This window comes from Heloderma suspectum, chromosome 1 (genome assembly GCF_057233095.1).
Source record: "Heloderma suspectum isolate Gila_16-S chromosome 1, 16-S_ref, whole genome shotgun sequence".
In the NCBI taxonomy this organism is placed as follows: Eukaryota; Metazoa; Chordata; class Lepidosauria; order Squamata; family Helodermatidae; genus Heloderma; species Heloderma suspectum.
Window position 1 is genome coordinate 51,081,958 of NC_139458.1, and position 24,733 is coordinate 51,106,690.

Below are 24,733 nucleotides of genomic sequence, written 5' to 3' on the forward strand. Positions count from 1 at the left end.
CAACAGAAGCAGACCAATGAGATCCACAAATTCCGTTAGGATGGGCGGAGCCAAAGACCATGCCGAGGGATCATTGGTCACCACGCAAGAGCCAACAAAAAAGGAGGGTGCTTATTGGTTGGAACTCTAGAGGCACGGCAAGCTTGTAGTTCCTGAGAGCTACGAGCAGCGCAGGCGGAGCGGAACAGAGATGACAGTGTCGGAACCTGGCGGGGCCGCAGGCGGGGCCGAAGCGGAACCCCCAGAAGGGGAGATCCGACGGGTGCGCGGGCGGGACGGGGCTAGCGGGCTGTTTCCATGGCAACGGCGTTCGCTTCTTTCCAGACTCTCCCTGGACGGCGTCACTGGCTGCATTAGCCACACCCTGGGGGGGAACCGGGGTTGCATGCGTGGCTGGGTGGGTTGGAAGCCCGCTGGCGCCACAGGGGGACGCCGATGGCTGGCAGGCGCCGGGCGCATCTGCCCGTCCCAGTCCAGACCCGCAACAATAACTGCCCAAGAAAGCTGGATTTAGTCAGTGCAAATATTAACAACGACGAAAAAGGGAGTAGCCCCTCTTTCTGGACCCTAGTGCATGATCACTTGGAAGTAAACCTCACTGAATTCAGAACATTCTTACTCCCAAGTAAGTGTGCATAGATAGGAATTGCAACAAATTGAAAACAATGACATCTGGACCCCCCCCCACACACACAATTCAGTGAATGAGGCGGGGGATGGTGCATAAAAGCTAAAATGTTTCGAGAGAAAGAAGCCCTACAAATTCCAGCATTCCCCAGCCAGCATGGCTGGCTGAGAAATGCTGAGAGTTGTAGGAGGATTTTTTTTCTGTTTAAGGATCCTTAGGATTGTGCCCTTAAGCAGCCAATTAGCTCAACCAGGCGAGGCTTTTATGCACCATCCCCCGCCTCATTCACTGAAGGCGGGGTGTGTGTGTGTGTCCAGATGTCATTGTTTTCAATTTGTAACCCTCTGGTGTTTTCCCACCACTTCTTCCAACTTTTCTCTTACCTCAGAAAATCTATTAAGACTGAGAACACACAATAGTTGCACAATGCCTTCTCATTGGTAGCACTAGGAGTCCTCAGTCTGGAAGCACTTTTTTTGAAAAAAGAAGTTGATTGGATCAATACGAAACTGAACCATTTGATGAAGCAAGCAGTATATTTGAAATGGAAACACCTTTTCAAAAGTCCTTTCTGTGTCTGATGCCTTTCACTGTTTTGATTTGCCTAGGTATTTCCAATTAAAACACAGTCAGATTCAGAATCGGAAGTGGAACTGGGTAGCAATCTCACTCTGCCCAACAGAGGTGAGCTGCTCAATTTTCTCCAGCCAGATGAAGAAATAGTAGCAGCTTCAAATTCAGATGAGGGGTTTTATGACTCACTTCAGGCCCTCAAAAGGAAAAACAGGCAATATTTGTTAGAACTAGGTCTCATGTACCAGGTAAAACTGGAGAACAACCACAAACCACCCAAGGAAGACAAGGAACTGGAAGACTTTTTCCAGGACAATGGAAGATTGATGTTGCCAACAAAAGTCTATGAAGTTTTGAGGTAAGATGCAACAGAGTTTCCATGAGATTAATACAGCCTCCCCCTGATGCCTTCCAGATGTGTTAGACTACAACTCCCACCATCCCCATCCAGCATCAGGAAGGCATCAGGTTGGAGAAAGCTGCATTAGCAGGTTGTAATATATTATCATGGAGATAAAGTTGAAATCCATATTATACTACCCTTTACAGGCATAACATTTTTGCAGTAATTATTACACGGCAAGGCTAATAAAACAATGCAAAAGGCTTGAAAGCTTGCCTTGGTGTACAAGTGTCTGCCAAAACACACTAGCTCCTCTCACTTATTCAAAGTAAAATATTCACAGATACAATCTTCCATCTTATTTCTGTGCCCTTGATAACATTTTTTTCTAACTTGGTCTTTAGATCTGGTAACATAAGAAGGTTCAACTCTTTGACTGACCTCACTGTAGATGGCTCAAAAGATGAGCAAAATCATTGTTCCTTTTCTCAGTCCTTTTCAAAACCTTGGGTGTCCTCTATCACCATTCCTCAGCCCTTCAAGATGACACTTCGAGAAGCTTGCAAAAAGTCTCAGTTGTTAAAATCACAGGCATTGCTTGAAATTGAGACAGCCACATACAAAAGGCAAAGCCAAGAAGAAGCTGAATGCAAGAAACAGTTCAGGGCCCACCCTGTACCTGCCCACATCTATTTGCCACTCTACCAGGAAATCATGGAAAAGAATGAAATTCGTAGACAAGTAGAAACACAGAAGAGAAAAGAGCTGCTCCTTTCAATGCAAAAACCCTTCAGTTTTCAGGAAAAAGAAGAAAAGAGAAAGGAGGCTCTCAAACAGAAAGTTCTGGACATACTGGCTCCAGCTAAGAAATCAGTACCAAAAGTCAGGAAGAAGCTCCCTAAGTCAACCTATGAGCCAATGCTTGGAGATAAACTCCAAGGTAAAGAGGTTAGTGTATCTTCCAGAGAAAAAAGTCATGCCTGTCTTAGCAACATATAATGGTGGGTATGAATGCATCCCCTTCATCTGCAGGAAATGAGACAGTATTATACAGATTCAGTATTGATCAGAACAATACAAGGGGAGGAAAAGAACTGGCCTTTTTATGATGCCATATCACAGTGACTTTTAAAATATAAGAGTACAATCAATCTGTGGGACTGGCAAAAACAGCTCTTTATTCAGCAGCAGATAAACTGGTCAGTAGCTGCACTTGACTATACAAATTAGGGGAAAGTTTCTCTAATGCTATATGTTTGCATTGGAAGATGAATGAGAATAGCTTCATGATGTGGGTGAGCAAATATCCTTTTGCGCCAGGGATGTGCCTCTGCGGGGCGGGGGGCTTGTGGTTGTGGGAGGTTCGATCATTAGACACACAGACAGCTGGGTTTATGATGGCATGTAGACTGCGTGGTAAATTGCTTGTCTGGTGCAAAGGTTGCAGATACCACACGCAGTCTAGATGGCTTTGTAGACAGTGCTGGGGTGGAGTCAGTGGGCATGTTCCATGTTGGTACCAATTACATGGGGAAATGTAGTCATGAGGTCCTGGAAGCCAAATTTAGGTTGCTAGGTAGAAGGTTGAAATCCAGGACCACCAAGGTGGCTTTCTCTGAAATGCTACCTATTCCATATGCAGGCTCAACTAGATAGGCAAAGCTGAGGAGTCTGAATGTGTGGATGAGACCATGGTGTAAGGAGGGGGTGTTCAGGCACTGGGGAACATTTTGGGACAAGCCGAGCCTGTACAAGAGGGACAGGCTCCACTTGAACCAAAATGGAATGAGACTACTGGTGCTAAACATAAAAAGGTGTAAGAGCAGCTTTTCAACAACCCTGGGGGAAAGCTGACAGGAGCTGGGAAGCATCTGGTTTGGGTTGAATCATCCCTAGGGAATGAAGATGAAAATGTTTCCAATTGGCCAAATGTAGAAGGGGAGGAAATAAGCCATGACCATATGGTGAAACATGATAGCCAGTCAAAGAGGCCGAAGTGCCATTGCAGATGATGCACATGCCAGGACATCTGGGGAGGAACACCATATATAGGTGTTTCTATGCTAATGCTAGGAGCCTCTGATCCAAAATGGGAGAGTTGGAGTGCCTGGTTTTAAAGGAGAACCTAGATACAATTCAAAACTGTCTTTAAAAGTTTTGTTTAAGAATTAAATATTTCCATGATGTTAATACTAAAATGCCCCCGTATACTCTCTGTCACCAATTTTCTACTGTGGTATTAGGAAGATTGATAAACTTTCCCAGCCTAGATGTTCATAACGTTCACTTTTAATCCCCAGAAACTGAACTCTTAAGAAAAATCCGTATTCAGATGAGAGCCAAAGATTTACTGGAAAGCTGCTATGCTCCTATTGAGCTTGGCAATAGACAAGGAGAGAAAGAATCCCGAATTGCCTCCAAAAACAAGGCACAAAAACTGAGCTTTCTACAGAGCAACTTCAGTTTTAAACCAAGAATTAACACATCGGTGCCTGACTTTGAAAGACTTTACTGGGCATTCCAGCAAGAAGCAAGAAGCAAACGAGAAATCAAAGAAGCAACTCATAATAAACCATTCCGATTGAGAACATCTAATCTCCGTTGCAAGCATAGAGTGCCTAAGCAGGAGATGACGGTAAAAAGGAATTGCCTTTAACTTTGCATGCTTTCCTGAGAAACTATACCATCTATTTACCAGCACTGGAATAATTTTAGACAGAGGTTACTGGGAACAAATTTATTATGGAATGGAACAAGAACAGCTGTAATGACACCAATTTATGCTTCAAGTCTGTCACTAGTGGCACTTCTATTAAAGTATGCCTTCATGTGCTTTAGCGTAAAAGTGAATAAGACAAGCTACTGCCCTGAAAGGCAGCAAATAAATATTTTAAATAAATCTGTAAATATTTCCAATGTGAGGAGAGCAATCCTAAGACTGCAGGCAGGAGATCCATGACAGAGGAACCCTCACTTTCTAAATCATGCTGGCTCCCACTGATCAGGGTAAAAGGTAGGGGGTGGCCATTTTAAACTGTCTTTCCCTTTCCATTGTAAATTGCCATTGAGAGAATTTACTATGGCAGCTGATATAGTTTCATGCCCTGTGTGGGTGCATGAAGATCCTGTGGATCTTCGGCCTGTCCAACACAGCTCAAAACTGCCCCAGTTTGGGTCCCCATCACCAGCAGAGCCGAACCAGTTGGGCAGCCACAGCAGCAAAAACCTCTGCCACCATCCAGCAAGGACCTCCTTGGGCAGACCTCCCTCTCCACCAGCAGATGTGGAAGACAACAGAATCCTGTGGGCCCTGGGACACCCTCCCAGGGGTAATTATAGGATTGCCCCATAAACAAGCTTGTCTAATTCTGTGGTGGGCAGAAGGTAGGTCATAATCTACTGGTAGATCTCTGAATGATTTGAAGATCTGCAAGGATTTCTGACTCCCAATTGTTTAACAATAGCAGTAACAAAATACTGCTGAAATGAAGACAGCTTGGTCTTCAGTTCAGAAGTTGATTTTTGTGTGGAAGGACTATGAGCTTCATTCAGTTCTGGTACTCAAAATAAATTCCTGGGCTCAGAATTGTTTAATTCTAAGTGTATGTCCTTTGTACCTGGCTCTGGTTGATCTCAAGAGTTCTAATAAAAACCAAAGTAGGTCCTGCAAGCCTGAAGGCTGCCCACCCCTGATCAAATTCATTTTTGTTGCCATGAACTGAGGTTTTGTAAGAGGTGTTCCTGAATTTTATTTTTAGTATTGGTATTTTTGGTATTTGGTATTCTTATTTTTTATTGGTATTTTAGTTTTTATGGTTTATGACTAGACAAGTAAAACATGTGTGCCTGTAATTATTTTAAATTCTTAATATTTTTATTATTCAAAGTTCAATAAAAATATTAAAGCTAGTACATCGTAGTAAAAGCTTCCAGATTGTCCCAACAGGGGAGAGGAAAGGGCCAACCAGTGTATTTCACAAAGACCAAACTTTTTTCCCTTTGAACCTCAGGTAAACACTCAAGAAATAATGCTCTTGCTATGTGGAACCCAAGGGCTGTTTCTGAATTCCTCTGTTTCTAAGGAACTGCAAGATGTGCCAGTTCACACATTAACAAGGCAATGATCCCTAAATGTAAAAATGGAGACATTCTAAGATAATCAGCTTTTGCAAATTGATACAATTATAAATAATGCATTGGATCCAGATTTAGGTGCATGCAACTGGGCTGGTGGAAGCAGATGTCCTCATCCCCACCTCCTCATGGTTACTTGAAAATATTACAAAGAGAGTTGGAGAATCCTGCTGAATTCTGCTTTCGCCAGCCCAATTGTAGACACCTAAATCTGACTCCAACTCAGTAATACCCCCTCCCCATATATATATATATATGTGTGTGTGTGTGTGTGTGTTAGACAGAGAGAGTGCACATGCACCTACAGCTAAGCACTCTTTCCCCAAAAAAGTTTTAAAATAACCAACACAAAATATTATTGCTTTCAGGATTTTCAGCAACCTTCCAAGGCATCAGTACAAAGAAGTCGGTCTTTGACTTGTCTTTCATCCCTCTCCTCCAATACACTTCCAGTGTATATCACAGATGCGGTGAGAAAGAGGGAGTCTGCTATTAAGTGCGTAATAATATCTGTTATTACATCCGTGAATAATACTGAGAAATAAATGTCTTTGAGTGTAACTTCTTCACTTTTTCTTGTAAAATGGCATTAAGCTTTCATTGGTGACAACCTGCATCAGTAGATATTGAGATGGAACTGGGGAAAGTAAGGTGGAGAAGTAAGAAGAAAGCTGGCCAAGAGTCAATGTTGTGATAAGCTGTCAACTGACTTCTCTGCCTTTCTTTTCCCAGTCCCAGTTCAGCATCTGAAGTAGGTTATTACATACAAAAGTTTATACCATGTTAAAATAAAAAGCTTATAAAACCTTGGTCTCAAGGTGCCATTGAACATATTTCTTTCTCGTTACTATAGAAGACTAACACAGGTTCACATTATATCATGTTGTTTAACTTGGAAACATGAACTGGCTTCTCTTCAATCTTTGTTTTTTAGAAAGCATAATGATTTCATTTTGAAATAAACTTGTGTGCTGTTATCCGCCTTCATCTTCATAGACTCCTCCAAGAAGATAAAAAATACAAGGAGAATGAAGGAGTTCGTTGGGCAGAGCTGCAGAGAAATAAATGTCAAGCTATGCAACAGTCTCTGAATTGCCGAGCAAAAGCTATGGATCCCCATAAAAGCTTGGAAGAGACACACAAAGAAAAGCTGAAACAGAACTGGTCAGTATTCTAAGTGACATAGGTAACAAGTTATTGGAGCAGAGATTTAATTAAATAAGAGTTACTACATAGTGTATATGTGGAATGGAAGTGGGTTTTAAATGCTCTTGGCTCAGGAATTTCCCTGCGTGTGGGTGAAGAATAGGGCAGAATGTCGAAAGGTAAAAGGAAATATGCTCATTGAAGAAGATTCCTCCTCCCCAAAACCAGTATATAAGTACCTCAGTGAGGCAGAAGAGGGAATCAAGGCCACCACAGAAGGGTTACTTAAGCAGTAGGCAGGACATGTTGTCCATCTGCAACTCCTCCATTGTTGAAGAGTGACCATGTGACCTTCCAACTGATCACCTATTAGGCAGAATATTGGAGAAAAGGGGTAACCAGATTCCAGCCAGGCACTGCTCTCTTCCCTGCCTAATTGGGGACCACCACTATAAGACTCTGTCTACAGCTAACTCGCACAGCATCAGGTCTGCATGCAGAAAGCTATTTCTGTGAGTAGAATGCTATCCTTGAATGTGGCCTATTACCTGAAATTAATGCAGTATGGAATTAGTGAAGATTATGCAAAGTCAGGATAATTTCTGATAGTAAGGAAACTTTTGTTTCAGGCAGAAAGATCGCAAAAGAACAAAGGAGTATAAAAAAGAACTAGAAGAGATGAAGATGCGAGTGAAAAACAGACCATACCTGTTTGAACAGGTCACAAAGGTAACAATTTTGGGAATGGGTGAACTGGCAGAGTTTAGAGAATCAAACAGGAAGTACTAGCAAAAACTTGATGGGGGATCAGGATTTAACAGAGTAGAGGATTGGATTTTTGTTACCGACCAGTTATGGTACAGGCGGTAATGGTAGGAAGACAGCACATTAAGGGATCAATCCTATGGCCGCTAGACAGCAGCTATATGGCCATAGGATATGCTGTTTTCTGGTAACTGACCTCCCCCCACTTCTGCACTGCCTCGGAGGCAGCGTGGAACAGCCACGTCCTCCGTGCTTGCAAGAGGAGTGCGGAGCAGCCGGAAAGGGGTGTGGCTTGGGGGTGTTCCGGGGTGAGGACAGCGTAGCTGTGTCCTTCCCTGCTCCATGCTCCTGCGGCTAGACAGCTGCAATCAGCTGTCTAGCAGAAAAAGGGCAGGAGCGCGGAGGGAACAATCCCTTCCGTGCTTCTCTTGCCTTGCTTTGGATAGGAGGTCACCTCCAAGTTCGGAGGCGGCCGCCTATCTAGATAGCATTGCGCCCTTAGGTAGAGAAAGATGGCTTTCAATTTAGACAGAGGTTTAGCTTTGATTATAATAGTCTTTGAAAAGTTCCCTCAAACATACAGTTTAAAACACAAGTTTCTTCCGGTACTAAGAGAAATATTCACCTGCCTTCCTAGAGTTTAGGCCCAATAATTGTAAGAATTCATGAAGGGGACAGGGGCTACTAAAATGTTTCATGAAGGGGAGAGGGGCTACTAAAATGTCTCACCTTTGATTCCATAGCATGGTGCCCGTGAAGGAGTAGAGAGGCTCTTTCGAGACACCTTGCAGCAGTTTGGGCTGAACGAAGAATTCGTAAGAAACAAAGGGAGAGAAGCTACAGCCTTAGTAGGGAAGGAGGAGCAGTCAGAATCGCAAAGGTATTTGAAGGACATTACATACATCTCTGCTGAAAATAAATATACTTACAGAACAAATCTTAAAGCCAGCCAAAGGCCAGCTGAGGAACCATTGTAGGTGGCAGAAGTACTGCTTTGACAGCAGAACGGTACTTCCATCCTAGAGCTTTCCTGGTATGTGCGCAGAAAGCTCCTTGGGTGTAGATGTACTACCAGTTGTAATCCCACCTGTGGTAGGACCTCAATTGGGGTGTTCCTTGGATGTGTCAGGGGTGGCCTTGGAATCACAGGATCCAAAACTCCCTTGTTCCCCTCACATACTCACAGATCAGGCCCATAAACTATGCCGGCATAGAGCCGGCATAGTTATTTTCTCTCCCATTGGTGTAAATGAGAGATCAAATAGAAAAAAAACAGCATGGACGACAAGACAGTAAATGCTTCGTCTCCCATCCTGGCTGCAGTAAACTAGACAGGCTTAGGATACAGCAGTTTCTTCATCACAAAATCTCTCCCTAGTATGATTGTAGGATTACTCTTCAAGCCATGAAATCAAATTCCCTACTCAGCCATGAAGCTCACTGGTTGACCTTAGGCAAGTCATACTGTCTCCAAACCTACCTCACAGGGTTGTTGGGATGACAGGTTGGACAGAACTATGCACAGTCTGCCTTGAATCTCTTCTTTCAAAGGAGTTAAGATGTGATAAATAACTGCAACTATGACTCCTTCAATACTCTTACTAACATGTTTTTAATCAACAGGATTTGTAAGTCTCAGAGTGATACTGCTGCAGGCATCTTAAAGGAACTATCTCAAGAAGGGAAAAGACGACTGGAATTAAAGTAGGGATACACTGAGAAGTCTCTATGTGCCTACAGCTCATTTTTTCCTTTAATCAAATGTAATTAGTGCAGATTTAGGCAATTTCTGCAGCGTAAAGAACAAGCTTTTATATTTTATTTACATTAAAGTTGAGATCATGGCATATGCTAGCTAACTGAATGTATTTCATTTCTTTATATAATTTCAAAAGTGAAATCTCAAAGGTTTGGCTTTAGCCCATTACTCAAACAGGACTCTTTAGGGGAGTGAATGTAGAGGTATGCTTACATGCACCCATACTGTGCTGACACCGACCCTGGAATCCTCAGTCTGTTTAGCTGTAGCAGGCCCTGCTTCCTGCACTAACTTAAATGGTTATAGCTCTTTGCTTTGGAGAGGTTTAGAGAGCAGTTATTACAATAGTAGATGTTCTAGCCAGGTTCTCCCCACCCACCCCACTACAAATGAATGCAGGCAACCATAAGGATTTTTATATCTGTCTTCCCTCAGTAACCCACTTGCACTTTTTAGAGAGAATGTGGTCGTCCTCCTTCCTTCCTCAGCCTCATGCAAGGCAAATATTTGCAGCTTAGGAGGTTGTATTGTTACAAGTGAACTGAGATTTGCAATCCAAGATGCCATTCTGATTCTATGCAAGCTTACTTGGAGTAAGTCCCATTGCATTCAGTGGACTTACTCCCAGATAAGTGTGTGTAGGATGGCAGGTTTAAGTTACAAAGGTGCCTATACTCCAAGAGATTGTATGATTTCAGACCATGAAGCAACTCTCAGACTATGGAATGCATGCCAAGTCCTATCTTTAGTAAATGGGCCCTGATGTTCATGAGTCAGTGCAATGAACTTCCGAGATTCTTACAGAGACAACACATTTGAAGTGCTTTATTCACCTAATGATTCTCATCTAGGAGATTCTACTATTAAAGGTTTGTCAGGGCCATATCAACAGCTCATTTAACTTGAAATTGTTGATTCTGAGCTCAGAGGTTGGTACAAAAACAGATTTGTGAAACTGCCTATTTCATACTGATTATTTTTCCAAATATAAAGGTAACAAATTTGAAATTCTAAGTTATTCTTTCTCCTTTCAGCTTAGAGACACTTCACAGTAAATGCATGTTTGCTACCACATATACACTCCATCAGAAACTATACATTTTTATATGTTCAAACATGTTATGATACAACTTAAAATGTAATATGTAAAGATCTTAAATACAGCTTCAAATTCTTCCTCAAAATTATATTTAAATACTGAGAAATTTGAGTAGTTACCCCCACCACTGAGCGATATTTCTATAGACACCAAAAGTAGAGGAAGCAATGTTGGTCTGTTAGAAAAATTCTAAAATGTACTGCCAGGTAATACCTTTATTAGGACCAACCAAAATATCACAAAACAACAAGAATGATTGAGTTCTCCAAAATTGCTTGGAGATCAGCCATTATTTGTTTCTTTGTCCCAGCAGCCCTAGGTGAAACCTGAAATCTGCATAGCGTCTAGTAGAGCCTAATTCAATTAAGTCTGTAATCTCTTCCTACACTGTTTTAGAAAGTCCTTTGACAATGCAGATTTTGTTGTTCCCACATCAAGCCAGCTCTCCCCCTCTCAGCCAGTTAGCAAGGTTGATGAAGAATTCTGGAGAACTCAAAACTTGTGGCCGAACTGGGAGACTATAGTTACCAGCTTCCAAATAAACCAGAATATGAATCTATAGTTTAAAGTTGGCTTCTGTATTCTGGCTTGTTTGGAAGCCATTAACCCTAGTTCTGGTTTGGACACTACAGGAAGCAATGCTTAACTGCAGCTTCATGGCTTGTTGCAAGCTAGCATGAAGTAAGAACAAAGCAGCTGTGTTTATGAAGCTTGTGCCTATCTTAGCTTCTTAAATCAAGATTTAATCCTGTGTACAGAGCTTGTGTGTTTAAGGGCCATACTGAAAGCAATAAATTAACATATCCTTCAGCAAGCAACATTTTATCCTCAATACATTATATTCCACATTCTGGCAAAAAGTAGGTTAAATTCCAACTAACTGTAGTGTGCACCTTTATGTCTAAGATTTGGCAGCTGAAGCTACCAAAAGTCTGAACTATCCTCATATTGACTCAATCAACTTCACCCCATGGTAGTGAGAAATGTGATTGTTTTCCTAGAATAGGTGTTTCTGGGAATGATTTAACGCAGAAGTCTTAAAATACAAAGTTTATTACAAAATTAACTGATTAGTGTCCCACCATGATTTTAGAGGTCAACCAGAAGCGCCCTCTTAAAACAATTAAAACGCCACTTTAAAACAGCAAAGACATGTAACTGACTGCTCCCACGCTCTCTTCCTGCTGCTGCCTATGTGTGAAGGCATTGTAAATCCTTTGCTAGGACAAGAATTTGTTAACCAGTGAGCACGCACCTCCTTCCATTTATGTTTGAATTTGTCTACACAACTAAGCATTAATTTGAAATATTGCATTGTACTAGTGTTTTATAGTATGTTTTAACTTCATTAAGATATTACTTAGCATTTAGTTTTCATAAGGTGGCTACCCACCTTGAACCTCTGCACAGGGTATGGTTGTGAATTTTAAAAACAAAATAAATACACGCTCAACCACACCAGGAGTTGAAGTATATACTTTATTTACAACAGAACACTGAATAGTTTCTACCTCTGATTTTTTTTTAAATTAAAGCCCTAATAAACCTAATAATTAGAAATTAAAATATCACAATGGGAAGCAAAGGTGTCTGAGGCAATCCTCCGAATAACATCAGGTCTTCTATTTGGAGCAAAAGCAGCATTAGTGAATGTATCCACACAAAGCAAGGGGATGTGGAAGCTCCAACTCAAGGGGTCTCACACAACCACCCCTATAATTCAGAAGCAAGAAAAGGACCGCAGCGCCTTGTTGCAGAATTCACTACCATCTAAAGATACTTCTCCAAGAAGAAGCCAATATAATGCTGACCTTATGATCAGCTTCAGGAGGAAAAAAAGTGGCTTGGGGGTAGTACAAGAGCATTAGCTCCTGGCCTTGGGACACCAGGTGCAACAGGAACACACCACACTGTTCAGACTTTAGTAGCAGCTCCTGAATCCATTCTTCAGATCAGAGAGTTTCCAGTGACTGAAGCAAAATCATATTCCAGGCCTCTGGTCCGACAGGTCATGAGAAGTACACTAGAGGCACTGCACAAACTCTGGGAATTCAAGTATCAAATGGCTTCTTGAACACACTTCACAAGCCTGTTCTTTAGTTTCATATCTTGGGTCACAGCTTCATCATCTGCTCTTCCTTTTGCAACTGTGAAGCCAAAACATTTTATTTTTATTAATACTAGTTCAGATTTGTGTAAAAAGGAAGAAGTAATGGAAAAGTTCAAGCAACAAAGTAATCCAGTAAATTTCACATCCTTTTATTTTTCTTTTAGACCCTCATTATAGCAATACTGTATGGCAAGTGGGCTAGCAACAATTATGGATATATCAATGAGAAAGTAATCATTGATAGCAAAAGAACAGTGAATAGTTCCTATCCCACATTAAGGAAATTAAAGGCTTTAATAACGCAAATAATCAGGAAGTATGAGAAGTAACAGGATGGGTTAGTCCACACTGTTTCTAAAGCTCCAAAGCTATGGTTTGGCACAGGGGTGGGGAAACTTTTTCAGCCCAATGGCCAAATTCCAATCTGGCAAAGGTCTCAGGGGCTGCATTCTGTTTGTGGATGTGGGTGGAGCCAAAATGTGATTCTTATCCTTTTAAGACTACTCAGAAGTAAGCAGGGCTGCATTACACAGCAGCACTTTCAAACAGCATCCCAAATACCAAGCATGTCTACTTGGAAGCAAGCAGGGCAAGCCTCAGAAGTAACCCGTGATCAGCAATCGATCGAAGAGCTTTCCCCTGTTGGGAGAGCGGGTAAAACTGAGGAAGAAGCTGGCGGACTGGATGGAGAACCCCTGTGGGCTGTATCCAGCCTGGCATGGGCTGGAGGTTCCCCATGCCTAGTTTCAAGCCTTGGAAATAAACCTTGTGCTTGCACACCCCTCCTCCCCTCTCCCTTTGAGTTACTTCCCGGTTCGGCCAAATCATAGCTTGTGCGTGCCCTCCAAGCCAGTACTGAAGACCACATTTCCAATCCTAGTTTGTACAGTAAGTAAAAACTATAGTTTTTCAGTTTGGATGTAACAGTAACCAGAAACATTGCATGAACCTACTGACAGGCTGAGGTGAATATCTGAACCTAATGTTTTCAATTTGGAGCACAAGTAGCTGAAAGTTTTTCTGTGTGTGAATTGTTGGAACCACCCAGAGATCTTCAGCTTCTGCTGGTACAGAAATGAAATAAGTAAATCAATTCAAATAAAGAAAGTGAATATAGGTAAGATGTATTCTTCACACTATGCGCTGTGTGAAGAAGCACGTCCTTTTATCTGTCCTGAATCTCCCAACAATCAGCTTCATGGGATGACCCCAGGTTCTAGTATTTTGAAAGAGGGAGAAAAATGTCTCCCTGTCCACATTCTCCACACTAGGCATAATTTTGTAAGCCTCTATCATGTCACCCTTTACCCTCCTTTTTTCCTAGTTAAACAATCCCAGCTGTTGTACCTTTCCCTCATAGGAGGAATGCTCTAGCCCCTTGATCATTTTAATTGCCCTTTTCTGCACTTTTTCCAGCTCTACAATATTTTTTTTAGGTGTGGTGACCAGAACTGTACACAGGATTCCAAGTGTGGCCACACCATACCTTTGTATAAGGGCAGTATGATATTGGCAGTTTTATTCTCAATTCCTTTTCTAATTATGCCTAACATGGAGTTTGCCTTTTTTACACTGGTCATACACTGGGTTGACATTTTCATCAAGCTGTCCACCACAACCCCAAGATCTCTTTCTTGGTTGGTCACTGCTAGCTCAGATCCCATCAGGTTATATTTGAAGTTGGAAATTTTTTGCCCCAACGTGCATCACTTTACACTGAACCACATTTGCCATTTAGATGCCCATTCTCCCAGTTTGGAGAGATCCTTTTGGAGCTCCTCACAATCCTTTTGTGTTTTAACCACCCTAAATAATTATTGTCATTGGCAAATATGGCCACTTCACTGCTCACTCCTAATTCCAGATCATTTATGAACAGGTTGAAAAGCATTGGTCCTAATACAAATCCCTGTGGGACCCCACTATTTCCTTCCCTCTGTTGGGAGAATTTACCGTTTATTCCCACTCTCTGCTTTCTGTTCTTTAACCAGTTACCGATCCATAACATCAGCCTGTGCGTTGAGAACAGCATAGCAATCAAGGACAATCCTACCTTGCCAACTACCATGTGCATTTTGATGCCACACTCAAATCATTGTGCAGCTAATAAGTGCATGCAGTGAGGATGTAACAGAAAGGCTCACCTATCACCACCACAGCTTCTAAACTGTAGTAACCTTTAAGAGAAGTGGAAATGTACAGGCAGCAAAGTAGGCTGCAATGCCAATGTAACTGTCAGACCAAGCTGCATGCTACTATAGTTATGTCAGATCAAATCTTCACCATCTGTGCTGTTCAAAAAGGAGTATAAGCCTTCTAGACTGACCTCTGGATTTATTGTAGTAACGATGACACCCCATAGGAGTGCCTTGATGTTGACATGGGCATTAGATGAGATGGCAAAACCACGTCAGATGCAGCATGGAGTGAGTTTGTTGTTGCTTCAGCAAGAACCTCTGCAAATCAAACAGAAAAAAATTACACTTTGCAAAACATTCATTGGGAAGTATTTTCTCAAGCAATTCAAAGGACTTTAGATCTTTAGATAAAGCCTGAAGCATTTGCTGTGTTGATGGTTTAGAGCACATATAGGAAAGTGTGGCAGAGACATTGCTCAGGAAACAAAAACATTAACATCTACAGCAGGGGTTGGCAACTTTTCTGGGCATGTGGGCACATTTGGCAATTTGAGAAAATGTCCTGGGCATCATCACAAAATGGGCATGCTGCAGATGAATGCATACCTGCCAACTTAATTTCCTAAGAATGCCTTTGAGCCCTCCCTCCAAATGTGGGTAATGTATGTGCTTAGATACTCATAATGCAGATGTTCTGGTCTACTCTTCATATATCCCAGCCCTAGGCTAAATACAGTTAACACAACATCCTACAAGCAATTATGCCTTCTGCAAAGTACATTCATTTTAATAAATATTGGACAATGGGCAGCCTGCACTTCAGACCAGTCCACTATTTTCATTTTATAACCAACTCAGAGGCCCCTTGAGCCAATCTATAATGTACACTCATACACAGCTGACCTAAGCTAGATACCAAGCTAGCTTTTACATTTCTAGGTCCAGGCAGAAAATTGATTGCAGAAGAAGCCGCCCTTTCAAATATCAGCACTACAGACCATAAGAAACTGTGATAAGAATGGAAAGGCCATCTCCAATGAAAAAGCAACCAACCTTCAGAAAGAAGATTAGGAACATCTGGTTTGGAGAGACAGAATATATCAGGGGGTAGGCAATGTGGAGCTTGTGGGCAATATCTCCCCCCCCCCCAAATATCATTCTTGACACCCACCAAGGTACCCTACCCCTCCCACTTTTTTTTCATTAGCACATTCTCTTACCAGTAGCTGGGATCGCTGTGAAATAGGTGCTGAAAACTGTGACTTCAAAGGCATTGTTTAGTGTTTTGAGGCTCAGACCCCACCTCTGCCTTGTATTAAGTCTTTTGGGCAGGTGACTTGCCTTTGCCATGCCTCCCACAGGAGCCATTTTGTAGGGGTGCCCAGCAGTGTTTCTCAAACTGCCAAATGTGCCACCATCCCCCAAGAGTACTGACCACATGTCCAGGGTTCTAGAGACTGATGCAGTTTTCTTTTTCACCTTCCCATGCCTAATTCCATGGTAACAGAAGCTTCACAAGGAAAACCCCTAAAAGTGCACTCTTTCCCACTGGACAAGGAGGGTAAGAGACTTGATCTGCTTGGCCAACGCATTTATTCTTCCACAGCTCTTGGACTGTACGTTACTAATTACTAGGTGACAATGTCTGGGTATCAGCTCTCCTTATAAAAAAAAAAAAAGGCAGGGACTTTATTTGAACACGTGCCAGAGGAGAAGCATGAATTGGCACAGGTCTTTCAAACTGAAACTATGAACTTCTCCCACCAGCAGATGAATACATCCTGACACTTAAGAGGATTGTGATTCTAAGGCAATGGTTGGCTCCATAGCATTTAGAAGGCATGCATAGCTTCAATCTTCCAATTCCAAAGAAGGGCAACGCCAAAGAGTGTTCAAACTACCGCAGCACAATTGCGCTCATTTCACATGCCAGCAAGGTGATGCTCAAAATCCTACAAGCTAGGCTTCAGCAGTATGCGAACCGAGAACTACCGGAAGTACAAGCTGGGTTTAGAAGAGGCAGAGGAACTAGAGATCAAATCGCCAACATTCGCTGCATCATGGAGAAAGCAAGAGAATTCCAGAAAAATGTCTATTTCTGTTTCATTGACTATGCTAAAGCCTTTGATTGTGTGGATCACAACAAACTCTGGCAAATTCTTAAAGTGATGGGAGTACCAGACCACCTTACCTGTCTCCTGAGAAACCTGTACGAGGGTCAAGAAGCAACAATAAGAACCAGACATGGAACAACTGAGTGGTTCAAAATTGGGAAAGGAGTACGACAAGGCTGCATATTGTCACCCTGCTTATTTAACTTATATGCAGAGTACATCATGAGAAATGCCAGGTTGGATGAATCAGAGGTCGGAATTAAGATTGCTGGGAGAATTATCAACAATCTCCGATATGCAGACGGTACCACCCTAATGGCAGAAAGCAAAGAGGATCTCAAGAGCCTCTTGTTGAGGGTGAAAGTGGAGAGTGCAAAAGCTGGTTTGAAACTCAACATTAAGAAAACTAAGATCATGGCATCTGGCCCCATCACTTCCTGGCATATAGAAGGGGAAGAAATGGAAGCAGTGACAGATTTTACTTTCTTGGGCTCTAAGATTACCGCAGACGGTGACTGTAGCCATGAAATTAAAAGACGCTTGCTCCTTGGGAGGAAAGCTATGGCAAACCTAGACAGCATAGTAAGAAGCAGAGACATCACCTTGCCGACAAAAGTCCATCTAATCAAAGCTATGGTTTTCCAGTAGTAATGTATGGCTGTGACAGCTGGACTATAAGGAAGGCTGAGCGCTGAAGAATCAATGCTTTCGAACTGTAGTGCTGGAGAAGACTCTTACAAGTCCCCTGGACAGCAAGGAGGTCAAATCAGTCAATCCTAAAGGAAATCAGCCCTGAGTGCTCCTTGGAAGGACAGATACTGAAGCTGAAGCTCAAATATTTTGGCCACCTAATGCGAAGAGAAAACTCTTTGGAAAAGACCCTGATGCTGGGAAAGACTGAAGGCAAAAGGAGAAGGGGACGGCAGAGGATGAGATGGCTAGATAGCATCACCGATGCAATGAATATGAACTTGAGCACGCTCCAGGAGAGAGCGCAGGACAGGAAGGCCTGGCATGCTATGGTCCATGGGGTCATGAAGAGTCGGACACGACTGAACAACAACAACAAATAGCTTCAATCCATAGGGTTTTCCCAGGAAGCACGCTCTCCCACTGAAGACCTCTTGTTAGATGGTGACAGTTTGTTCAACATGAAGACTGATGAGGTGATGGACACCATACAGAAGGCCAAAAATGCTGTTAAACGAATTAAATTGGTCTGGGCCAACAGCCCTCTTTGTATTGACCAAGGCAATGGTACTGACAATCTGCATATCAACTATCTTCCTGCTCTCCAGCAGGCCAACAATTTTACCAGTCCCCTGGTGAAAATGTCACCAGAAATGTCAGCTTCCATTGGCAAAGTTCTACAACACATGCTGCAAGCAAGACCAAGGAGGTCAGTGACACTTTTGACTCCCCCTGCACCATTTCTCCTCCTTCTGTCACCCTCTCTTCAGCTCTCATCTATCCCTTTACCTCCAGGCTTGGGGGAGAACAACACTGGATTCATGGGTTTTCTCACTAGTTCAGAGGGGATACAGGATAGAGTTCAAAGCTCTTCCCCACCAGGACCAGTCAGGATCACAGCTCCCTTTCTTACACTTCCTGCTGGTCACCACCCTTCTGTCAAAAGGGGTGGCAGAATCAATCCCAGACTGGGATACAAGAAACAGTTTCTACTCCTGTTATTTTACCTTCCCCCCAAAAGATAGAGGGCTATGGCCCATCTTGGATCTCAGCGATGTGAACCTTTTTATCACACACAAACACTTGAGGATAGTCTCTTTACCATTCTTCCTCTTCTTGGCAAGGCAATGGTTTACGTTCCTAGACCTAAAGGACACCTATTTTCACATTGCTATAGAGACCAGTTACTGTTGTTTTCTGTGTTTTGGCATTGGTAAGAGATAACAGTTCTGTGTTCAATGCTTCGGGCTGGCAACAGCACCCAGTGTATTCACCAAATGTATGGCTGTCATCACAGCTGACCTCTATCAACAAGGAGTATTGGTCTATCTCTATGTAGACAACTGGCTATTAGTGGCACCAAAAGGACAGGCATACCACATGCTGTTTACACCACTTGCAACCTCCTTCACAAGCTTGGCTTCTCCATCAACATCAAGGAATCCCATATGCACCTGACGTAGCACAATCAATTCATCAGAATTTCAGACTCGATTCCAGGTCATACCTTCCTCCCTCAGGACAGGCTATTGACCCTGACCCATCTTGCCCAGGAGGCACCCACTGAAAGGCACCCTACTGCAACAAAGATATAGAGGGTCTTGGAATGCATGGCAGGCACTACATCAGTTAATGGCTTTGTACAGCTTCGAATGAGAACTGACCAGAACTGATTCATTCACATTTTCAACCTGCTAGCCAATGCCCACTGGATACAACTGCAACTTCCACAAGAAGTGACCAAGTCTCTACTCTGGTGGATGGATGCCTGCAATTTATGAGATGGTGTGCCTTTTAGTTCCCCTTCCCCATCCAGAGTAGTAATGACAAACATTTCTCTGTCATGCAAGCAGCCACACATTGTGGGACTCTCAGGATGCAGGGGAAGTAGTCTGCAGAGGAGTCGCAGCACCATATCAACCTGCTGGAACTCATCATGGTGCTGAAGGACCTCAAGGCTTTCAATACTGAGGTACAAGACCATTCATTTCAAATAGTGTCAGACAACACCATTACCATCTACTATCTGAATAAGCAAGGTGGAACTTGCTCCCTGACCCTTCTCGACCTCACCTTTCAGATCTCTCAACGGTGCATTTCCAAACGTATCAAGCTCGTGGAAGTTCATACAGCAAGAGAGGATAATCTCCTAGCTGACGATCTGAGTCAGAACCAGTCACTGTCTCATGAATGGATTATAGCTCCTTCAGTCCCGAAAAGCCTTTCTCGATGTTGGGGCATGCCTCAAGTGGATCAACGCACGAGAGCAGTGAACAGCCAATGCAGGTTCTTCTGCAGCAGAGCAGGGACAGACTTGGGATCTCTAGGGGATGCATCCTTTATCAGCGAATGGGACTATACCTGTATGCTTTACTCCCATTCCGCCTTCTGACCAAGGTCCTGTCAAAGATCGGGGCAGACAGGGCCACTGCCTGCTTGTCACCCTGTGGTGCCCAAGACAGCCTTCATTTGCACTACTCCATCTATCCTATATTGAGTACGTGCAACTTCCCTCGATACCAAACCTGCTGACCAGAGACAGGGGCAAAATTCATCACCTGGATCTAGGGATGCTACGCATGACAGTGAGGAGAATCTAGTGAATGCCTCTACTTATGTCAATGCCATAGGAGGTGCAGAAGGTTCTTGATGCAGCTTGTAAAATGCTCACCCATAGACAGCAAAATGGACTTCCTTTCCCACCTTTGCAGGTTTACATGGATTTGATCCAGTTATGTGCCCACTGCATCATGTTCCCACAATTCTCCTTTCTCTACAGGAGAAGGGTTTATCTGTTTCCTCACTGACAGTTTACTTACCTGCAATTTCAGTGTCCCATGTCACTGTGGATGGAATTCCAGTGTTTTCAACCCCCTTGGTTAACCAGTTACTTTGAGGTATGAAGAACTTTGCCCCTCCAGTTTGGAAACCAGCAGAGGCATGGAGCCTCTGTAGCTCTACAGGCCTCAACTGCTAAGCCATTCAAACTGCTCACCACTATTAAGCTTCACTTGCTGTCCTGGAAGATGTCCTTCCTTGTGGTGGTGATCTCTGCCCGTAGGTCTAGTGACCTTTGCACATTGCTCATAGATCCTCCTCATATGATTTTCCATCACAACAAAGAAGTACTCTGACCCGATCTGGCTTTCTGGCAAGGTCATCTCTGATTTTCACTTGAATCAGGACATTGTTCTGCCAGCTGTCTTCCCTTCAACATCTGTCAAATCTGTTCTTCACTGTTTGAACATCCGTCATGCTTTAAACTTTCTACAAGTCTGAAATGGAACCGTTTTGTCAGACACCTCGCCTATTTCTCTGTTATGAGGGTCTGTGCAAAGGCTTCCCAGTATCACCCCAAAGATTTTCTTCTTGGCTTGTGCATACCATCAAACCAGCCTATGAGCTCACAGGACTCCCAACACTCAAATCCAATCCAAACTCATTTCACTCAAGCGCTGGCTACATCAGTGGCTTTTGCTAAGGGCATCCCTCTACTGGAACTGTGATGCTTCTACCTGGTCAAAGCAATCAACTTTCATAATTCTCTACAGACTCAATGTCAGGGCTGGAGCTGAGTGCTCCTTTGGATGCGCAGTCCTTTCAGCTGTTCCGCAATGGCACACCGAATCCACCTCCGATAACTCAACTTGCTACTTACCCATATGTGTGATGCACGCAGACCACAAAGAAGAAAGACAGGTTGCTTACTTGTAACTAGAGTTCTTCAAGTGGTCATCTGTCCATTCACACAGCTCATCCACTGTCCCTGCTTTGGTGTTTATCTTGGTATCAAGCAGGGGCGTTGCTAGGTTCTTAAACGAGCACAGGCCCGTACCAAAAATTTGCACATGCGCGCGCACACACACACACATCTCCAAGTCTAAGTGCATGTCCAATGTGTGTGTGTGTGGTGTGTGCCTGCGGTGTCCGTGTGTGTGCGTGCGTGTGTGTGTGTATAGATTACACACATACATAAGAAGTGTGCACTGCCCCCCTCCCTTCAACTCAGACCCCGATTCAGCGTTTTGGAAAACATCCCACTTCTGCTTGGGCCAATTTGTAGTAAGACCACTTCAGCTCAGCACCAAACCTGAGTCAATGTTTGGAAAAAATGAGTCTTTATGCTTCCTGTTGACTACCATGGGAAATTAGAAAAAAAATGTAACTTTTTTCTCTTGGTCAGAACTGGATGATAATTTCAGTAGGGATGTACGAAAGTCACTTACCTTTTCGCAGCTTGGATTTGTGGGGGGGGAGGCGCTCTGTCCCCTCCCCCGGAATCCTCCCTGGGCTGGCTCCGCTCTGCGGCGGCTCTGCAAAGCCACCGGCCAGGGCCGGCTGCAGCCGGAGTTCCAGCCGCAGACGGGCTGCTGCGGATGCAAATGGCGGCCGCCATAGCAGCCACCATTTGCGTCCAGTGAAGCTGCCGTGATAGGCTACATAAGTATTTACGTAGCCTATCATGGCAAGCAACGACAAAAAAAACAGCGTACGCAAATGGCAGCGGCTACGGCAGCCGCCATTTGCGTTCCCTATTTTTAGCCGTTTTAGCCTACGTAAATATTTATGTAGGCTATTACGGTGAAAAAAAGGAGAATGCAAATGGCGCCCACTACGCTATTTGCGTTCCCCTTTTTTTTGCCGTAATAGCCTACGTAAATATTTACGTAGGCTAAAACGGCTAAAAATAGGGAACGCAAATGGTGGCCGCCATAGCCGCCACCATTTGCATATGCTGTTTTTCTTTTTTTTTGGCTTGCCGTGATAGGCTCCGTAAATACTTACGTAGCCTATCACAGCTATGATGAAGTGAATGGCGGCCGCAGGGTGGCCGCCATTCACAAGTCAGCACGGACGGCAGCAGGTAAGTGCTTTGTTTCGCGCGCCTTTCGTGGGTTGGGGGGGTGGGGGCTTCATTCCGCCACAGATTTCGGGGGGCCAAATGCACTGGCATTCGGCCTCACTGAGATCCATGGCGGAATTCTCTGACATCCCTAAATTTCAGGCATAGTAGCCACCTAGAAGGAGATTACACTTGCCCAATGTCTGAAAAAAATAGGTGCAGGGTTTATATTTTGATTTTCTTTTAAAGGGAAGTGACAATAGCATTTTTATTACTTGGAAGAAGTGGATAAAAATTTCAGGATCCATTGCCCCATCAGAGGAGATCCTGTCTGCCAAAGTTCAGAATGCTAGCCACAAGGGGTTTTGTGCAAGAGTGGCCTTGGCATTTTGAGGTCTCCAAAAGAGGACATACCTATCCCCCTATGTTCCTTGTGGACCATTGTTCTGAAAATTACAGACAGCCTAGAGTTGTCTCTAAATAAGAAACCAGCAAAGTTTCAGAAGGATAGGAGCAGCAGTTCATGTGGAAGGGGAGTTCTCCAGTTTGGAGGAGTGAGCGATTTGCTTTCCCTTCCCTTAACCACCCACAATAATTTTTGGGTAAATTTGTATGAAAATGTACAGGTCATTAGAGGTGTCCCCCAGGCAAGAAACGTGCAAAGTTTCTGAAGGATATACATGCATGCAAATTTAGAATTACTAGAATTTATTTACATTTCACCAATGTTAGCAGCAGGAGAACATGGGTGGGAAGGTGCTATTGCACTCATGTCCTGCTTGTGGGTTTCCTATGGGCATCTGGTTGGCCACTGTGTAAACAGATGCTGGACTAAATGGACCTCGGTCTGATGCAGCACGGCTCTTATGTTCTTAAATATAGAGTGCCTCTGACCATGTGCAGAATGTTTTTCTTTCACCACTGAGTGCTTACATTCTCCCCCCACCAATTCTATTCCCCTCCATGCAACCATCCCTCCTCATCATACCATCCTCTAGCAACTCTTCATCAAAAGAGATGTCTTGTTTTGTGCAACTCCTCTCTACCCCCTCATTATGCACAAGTTCTCATTGTATCTTCCTCCCCATAACTTCATTTGTGCCAAGACTTCACCAGGATTCAGCCAATGAATCTGTTTTCAAAACTAGGGCTAAGTTATGGAGAAACTCTGAGTATGTACTAAGTGCCTTTCACTCACCACTGAAGCTAATTCATGCAAAAAAAAAACCCAAACCCACAAATGACAAAACATGCATATGACTGAGCTGAAAGGGTAATCAGTTCATTAGACAGAATTGGGTAGGCACTGTATTAAGCTTGCAGTACCATGCTCACAACTCAGGACTTATTTCTGAGTAAACATGCAGAACATCAAGGTGCAAACCTTCCTGCAAAAGTAACTTGTGCTGGAATCCTATGCACACTTTCCTGAGGGTAAGCCTCATTAAACATAATGGGACTTCTCAGTAGGCATACATAGGATTGCATAAGTTAGCAATATTTATCTCCCCTCCACTTAAGAAACAAACCAAAAACTCCTATTTTTTTAAATTAAAGCTTTCTGTTCATAGGAAGCTGCCTTATACTGAGTCAGACCCTGGGTCGATCTAGCACAGAATTGTTGACACTGACTGGCAGCAGCAGCTGCTCTCCAAAATTTCAGGCAGGATTCTTTCCCAGCCCTCCCTGGTGATGCTGGGGATTGGACCTGGGACCTTCTGCATGCAAAGCATGTGCTCTACCACTGAGCCACAGCCCTTCCTATTGCTGGATTATGGCAACTGACAAACAAAACAGCCCCAGATTTGTTTCTCTGCAATCATGTGAACCCACTCTTCTCAAAGACTTGAGTGAGGAGGAGGAGAAAACCAACCCTCTTGTCTGTTCATATAAAGTCAAATACAGTTTAGAACTTCTCTTGCCCACCAAAGAGAATTCTCTTTAAGAATTCCCCAAGATGTGCTCTAGAATAAAGAACCGAAAGAAAAAAAGAAAGAAAGGACTGGATTGGGGAGGGAAGACGAAAAGAATGGTGAATGGAAATGTGTGCTGAGGTGGGGGGGTAGAGAGAAATCCCTAAGGCAAGTGGCTCCTTTCAGAGAGATAGTACTTCAGAGGAATTTAGGAGGCTGTGGAGGGTTTGTAAGGATTGCATGTACTGAAATGAACTTTATGAGGTGAGGTGGCTGAGGGCTTTTTCTAGCTTTTTTAAAACTGTAGAACCTATTTAAAAGCCCCAGCAGTTTCTCGATCATGACGCCACATAGTCCTAACCCTCCCTTTAGGATTATTTCAGTCCTACAGCTATGTAGGAGAAATTAAAGTGGAGGGGGAGAAGGAAGTTTGTGGAGGCTGACTGGATCCTTTGCTGTACTGAAGCTACTAAACTTC

At 43.4% G+C, this 24,733-nt stretch overlaps 2 protein-coding genes across 8 annotated transcripts in view; one reads left to right on the forward strand and one right to left on the reverse strand.

Annotated features, from left to right (window-relative positions):
* The first annotated feature begins 170 nt into the window (after positions 1-170).
* Positions 171-11,905, forward strand: FAM161B (FAM161 centrosomal protein B). Of its 3 annotated transcripts, none has more exons than XR_014789002.1 (9): positions 171-262; positions 1,237-1,559; positions 1,949-2,484; positions 3,845-4,179; positions 6,047-6,174; positions 6,675-6,842; positions 7,458-7,553; positions 8,333-8,469; positions 9,213-9,441. XR_014789002.1 is itself a non-coding variant. In XM_084842854.1 (9 exons), exons 1-9 carry the CDS (start codon positions 191-193, stop codon positions 9,295-9,297), a joined length of 1,884 nt encoding a protein of 627 aa, XP_084698980.1. In that variant the 5' UTR covers positions 171-190; the 3' UTR covers positions 9,298-11,905. The 3 variants fall into 3 exon arrangements, 2 of the variants coding, with proteins under 2 accessions (XP_084698980.1, XP_084698970.1); XM_084842854.1 differs by having other exon boundaries at positions 7,454-7,553; positions 9,213-11,905; XM_084842844.1 differs by lacking the exon at positions 9,213-9,441 and having other exon boundaries at positions 7,454-7,553; positions 8,333-8,662.
* Positions 11,488-24,733, reverse strand: part of ZNF410 (zinc finger protein 410) — a 25,325-nt gene continuing 12,079 nt past the window's right edge. For 4 of the 5 annotated variants that reach the window (XM_084842879.1, XM_084842903.1, XM_084842896.1 and 1 more), the window contains 2 exons: positions 14,884-15,013; positions 11,488-12,594 (listed from right to left, as the gene is read on the reverse strand). In XM_084842879.1, coding sequence (XP_084699005.1) covers positions 14,892-15,013 — 122 coding nt within the window. In that variant the 3' untranslated portion in view covers positions 11,488-12,594; positions 14,884-14,891. The remainder of the gene's footprint in view (positions 12,595-14,883; positions 15,014-24,733) is intronic. The other variant, XM_084842869.1, reaches the window with a different exon arrangement.

Excerpts from the sequence above, each read along its gene's own strand:
- FAM161B (XM_084842844.1), top strand. The coding sequence starts at position 191 with ATGACAGTGTCGGAACCTGGCGGGGCCGCAGGCGGGGCCGAAGCGGAA. Across the intron at positions 1,560-1,948 it reads AAAGTCTATGAAGTTTTGAG|ATCTGGTAACATAAGAAGGT; the intron begins GTAAGATGCAAC and ends CTTGGTCTTTAG. Across the intron at positions 7,554-8,332 it reads TGTTTGAACAGGTCACAAAG|CATGGTGCCCGTGAAGGAGT; the intron begins GTAACAATTTTG and ends TTGATTCCATAG.